The sequence below is a fragment of the Ammospiza caudacuta genome, chromosome 11, assembly GCF_027887145.1.
Source record: "Ammospiza caudacuta isolate bAmmCau1 chromosome 11, bAmmCau1.pri, whole genome shotgun sequence".
Lineage (NCBI taxonomy): Eukaryota > Metazoa > Chordata > Aves > Passeriformes > Passerellidae > Ammospiza > Ammospiza caudacuta.
Window position 1 is genome coordinate 5,172,059 of NC_080603.1, and position 4,565 is coordinate 5,176,623.

The 4,565-nt window shown below is 64.1% G+C and overlaps 1 protein-coding gene across 1 annotated transcript; it reads right to left on the minus strand.

Annotated features, from left to right (window-relative positions):
• Positions 1-811: 811 nt before the first annotated feature.
• Positions 812-3,154, minus strand: FOXL2 (forkhead box L2). The gene has a single exon (XM_058812409.1). The coding sequence runs from the start codon at positions 2,971-2,973 to the stop codon at positions 2,053-2,055; it is 921 nt and encodes a 306-aa protein (XP_058668392.1). The 5' UTR covers positions 2,974-3,154; the 3' UTR covers positions 812-2,052.
• Between the last annotated feature and the right edge of the window lie 1,411 nt (positions 3,155-4,565).

Here is a 4,565-nt window from a genome sequence, read left to right on the forward strand (position 1 = left end):
TGCGGAATGCTCGGCCCCGTTATTACCGGCTTCACCCCGGCAGCGCTGGTTTGGGCAGAGAGCTGCCCGTGGGGCCCGTGAGGCGAACAGCGCAGCCCGTGAGGCGAACAGCGCAGCCCGTGAGGCGAACAGCGCGTCCCCGCCGCTGCCGCGGCACCGCAGGCCTGGCCAGGCCGGGAGCTGAGCGGGACCCGCTGCGAGCCGGGCCCGCACTGAGCGGGGCCGCCCCGCCAGCCCCATCCTGTGCTGAGCCCCGGGCCCGGTCAGGGCCCTGCCGGCGGGGACGGGCAGGGTTAGAAGCGAGGCCCAGGCAGGGTTAGAAGCGAGGCCCACGGGCCCGGCGAGGAAAGAGAGAGGCTCCGCACGGGGCTCGGGCCCCGTCGCAGCGCGGCCGGGCCGGGCTTGGAGCGGCACGGGACCGTTCTTTTCCTTCCAGGACCACGGTTCCGAGCATGCCAGGAAGAAATGAAAGCGAAGCAGCGTCCGGCACAGCCCCAGGCACAAACCCGAGGCCTCCGCCGGCCCGGGCGGGCACACGGGCGAGGTGCCGGCGGCTGCCCGGACACGGAGCGGAGGCGCCGCACACCGCGGAACCAACGCAACTCTTCCCGCACCTTGTCGGCCGCCGCCGAGACAGCGCCGGGGCCTGGCGGAGATGATGGAGCGCCCAGCAGGGTCCCGCAGCCGAGCTGCGGTGCACGGAGAGCGGTGCCTGCCGCCCGCAGCGGCCCCGGCACACAGCGCCCGCCCCGCTCCCCGCTGCCGCTTCCCGATCCCGAGCGCGGAGGAGCGAGTGAAATAAAACGATATGGAAAGACGGAAAGGCATTTTATTGGAGACTTTACAATGCTAGAAAGTACAATGAAAGTGCTAGTTCATTCTAGAAAAGTTGGTCCCAAAATGGTACTATGCCACAGCATCTATCGGTTTACACAAACATTTACAAAATCGCTATGAACTGGCCCCTGTTTTAAAATCGCTATTTTTTTCCACATTAATCTATGTAAAATTGAAGGATCAAAACCTTTTAAGAGAAAGAGTAAGCATTCAAAAGCAGAACCTACCGGGAAATCCATTTTGGGCCAGGTTTGGGGGCAAAAAAACTGAAGATAGTTTAAACTTTCATTATTAATAATAATATGCACACGGAAAAATATCCCAATTTACAGGAAAGAGTCTCTTTTTTTTTTTTAATAACATCAAAATATTTTTTTAGACCTGTATAAAATTACTTTTAAGACCTCAGAGGACATTGTCTCCTTTAAAAAATATATTTACCGCTGCCGAAACGTTTGACGAGTGAACCTGGCGCGTTTTGTTTGTTGGTTTCTATTAACCAGCAATATCGCACGTCTGCTGTTACAGCAGTCCCCACGTTAAGTACTATTTGAACGAAAAGCCACAGCTCGGAAGAAGCGCAGTGCTTTGCAGAGCGAGGAGGAAGACAGAGGGGATGAAGAAGAGGACGAGCACCGCGGGCACACCATGGTGTGTCTAGGCCCCGCCAGCCCCGCACCGCACGCGTGAAAATGCCTCCGCTATTTACAGACTCCGCTTTACTCTCCCCATGGCCGAGCCCGAAAAGATTCCGGCCGAATTACAAAATAATTTTGAGGGCTGAACAACCAATTTTTAATTAGATGCCCCCCTCCATTAAAAAAAACAAAAACACAAAAACAACAAAACAAAACAAAATAAAACCAAAGCAAACAAACCCAAACAAAAAAAACCCCAACAACTCACAAACACACACGCGGAGCAGAGGAACTCCCGGTGAATCCCCGCTCGCCCGGAGAGGCGGCCCGGCCGCCGCTGCCCCGCGGGGATCCCCACACTTACACTGCTTTCTTCTCATCGAGGGACGCTCCTACACTGACACTACGCGCGGGGCAAAGCCGCTATTTCCCCGCCGCGAGGGTTTGGGCACACAGAGAGAGGGAAGTCCGTGACTAGAGACGAGGAGGAGAGACGCGGAGCGCGGGGGAACGCGGCGGGGTAGCAGCGGGGCAGCGGGGCCGGTGCATTGCTGTGGCGGCGCTGGCCGGAGCCTCCCTAGATGTCTATGCGGGAGTGCAGGGCGCTGTGTTTGCTGTCGTGCTCCCAGTAAGAACAGTGCATCATGGACAGCTCGGCGGGCTGGCGGGCGCAGGCAAACTGGAGGCCGGCTCCGTTTGCCGCCGGGGCCGAGGGCGGCGCGGGGCTGGCCGGGCTGAGCTGCTGGGGGTGGTGGGCGTGCGGGTGGTGGTGGTGGTGGCCCACGCCGTTGTAGGAGTTCACCATGCTGGGCAGCGCCATGCTCTGCACCCGCGAGTAGGGGCTGTAGGACGCCGGGCCCGAGAGTCCTTTCACATTGACGGGACTGACGTTCCCACCAGACATCTGGCAGGACGTGTAGGGCATGGGCGCGGGGGGCTGCGCCAGCGGCCACGAGTTGTTCATGAAGGTGGACTGCAAGTACTTGGGCGGGGACAGGTAGCCGTAGCTGTCGGGGCCGAAGAGGGTCTTGCCCGGCTGGAAGTGGGTCGGAGGCGGCCGGAAAGGCCGTTTCATCCTTCGTCTTCTGCGGTAGTTGCCCTTCTCGAACATGTCCTCGCAGGCGGGGTCCAGGGTCCAGTAGTTGCCCTTGCGCTCGCCGCCGCCCTCCCGGGGCACCTTGATGAAGCACTCGTTGAGGCTGAGGTTGTGGCGGATGCTGTTCTGCCAGCCTTTCTTGTTCTTCTCGTAGAAAGGGAACTTGCTGATGATGTACTGGTAGATCCCAGACAGCGTTAGCCTCTTCTCCGCGCTCTCCCGAATGGCCATGGCGATCAGGGCCACGTAGGAATAGGGGGGCTTCTGCGAGGGGTCCGGCTTCTCGGGGCCCTTGTCCGCGCTCAGCTCCTCCTTGCCCCGATCCGGCTCCTTGCTGCCGCCGGTGTCATGAGCCAGCAGCGCCACCGTGTCCTCCTCGCCGTCCGGGTAGTTGCTCATCATGGTGCCCCGCGCCCGGGGCGCCCGGCGCGGTGCGGAGCGCTGCCCGCTGCCCGGAGCCCGCTGCCGGCGGCCGTCCCGCTCCGCGTTCGCCGCGACGGGGCCGAAGCCGAAGTCGAAGCCGGGACCCGGCCGGAGATCGGGAGGCGCCTCTCGCGGCGCCGCTGGTCCGTGCAGCGCGGCGGCGTCCCTGCCCCCGCGGGCTCGGCTCCCCTCTGCCGCGGCGGCCGGGCTCTTTTCTGATTTGTATGGGCCCGGCCGAGTTCCGCTTTCGTCAGGAGCCCGCTCCCCTATCGCCGCCGAGCCGCTGGGCACGGCCGAGTTCACCCCGCAGTCACGGCGCCGCGCTCAGCCCCGCGCACACGCGGCCCGACGTGGCCCCGCGGAGCGGCGCGGAGCCGCCGGGGGCGGGGGGAGGCGGGGGGCGGCGTCCGGGGGGCGCTGGGCGAGCCCCCGCCGCCCACCCCGGAGCCCGCCGGTGCCGCGGCGCCGCGCTCCCCTCCCGCCCGGCGCGGGGTCGCGCTGGAGGCGGTGGGTGCGAAGGGGTGTGCCCGCGGCGCTCGCCCTGCCACGGCGGCTTGTCACGCTTCCAGCCGCACACGCGGTCGCGTTTATATGTCTTGGCCGCGGGCCCCGCCAACCGATCGCTCCCGGGGAGCGCAAGGAGGCTGCTGCCGCTCCCTGCAAGTCGATTCTTGCAGCTCTTATTTGCAGCAGGCAGAAAGCATAAGGTGTCGGGTCGCCCCTTCTCCCTCCCTGCAGAGCACACGCAGAGCCCCAGCGCGGCTGCGGGGCTGACAGGCGCCTCGAGGGCCGGGGCAGGGTGGCCAGACGGGGGATGACACACTGGGCAGCTTTCCTGCTCCTTCCCCTGGAGGTGCTTCGGCTTGTTTCACGCGGTTCCTGAAGCAGCGTATGTGGCACCCACATACCCCTCTCCTTCCCTTTTCCTGCCTTCGGGCAGAGCCTCCCCGAGCAGCAGACAGGCAGTGTCAGCTGGCCCGAGCACAAGAGATGTCGCGCTGTGACAAACCAGTGCCCCGGGGCACAGCAGCGGACATTTCACACTGGTTTCTAACGGGATCTCCAGTCGTGTCCCGGGAGCGGGGCAGACCCCGTTTGTTTCCCGAGCCTTTCCAGCAGACAAGGCACCGCCGGCAGCCTCAGGAGCCGGGCCGGGCTCCGCGGGGCCGGCACCACCGGGGCGCTGCAGCAGCGAGCCCGCCGGACCCGGCATCACCGCCCGAGCTCAAACACAACCCGCGCTGCCCAAAGCGGCCCTGGCAGCAGCCGCACGCTCACCTCGGAGCCCGCAGCTCTGCCCGCCGGCAGCTCATGGCCCTCAGACTCGCTCCTGCCTTCCTTGCCCGCGAACCGCCTCTCACGATGCGCCCTGTCCCCATGATTTTAAGTGCGACATCAATTTTCGTAACCAAGCGTGAGCCCGGGGGGTGGCAGCTCCCGAACGTCCGTGCCGGGACAACCGGCCTCTGCCGTCGGGCCGCCCAGGGCTTCGGTGGCCAGTGAGCGGATTTCTAGTTCCTCTACCCGACCCGGGACAGAGTAATTGCGGGTAAAGGCAGTCGAAGATGTAG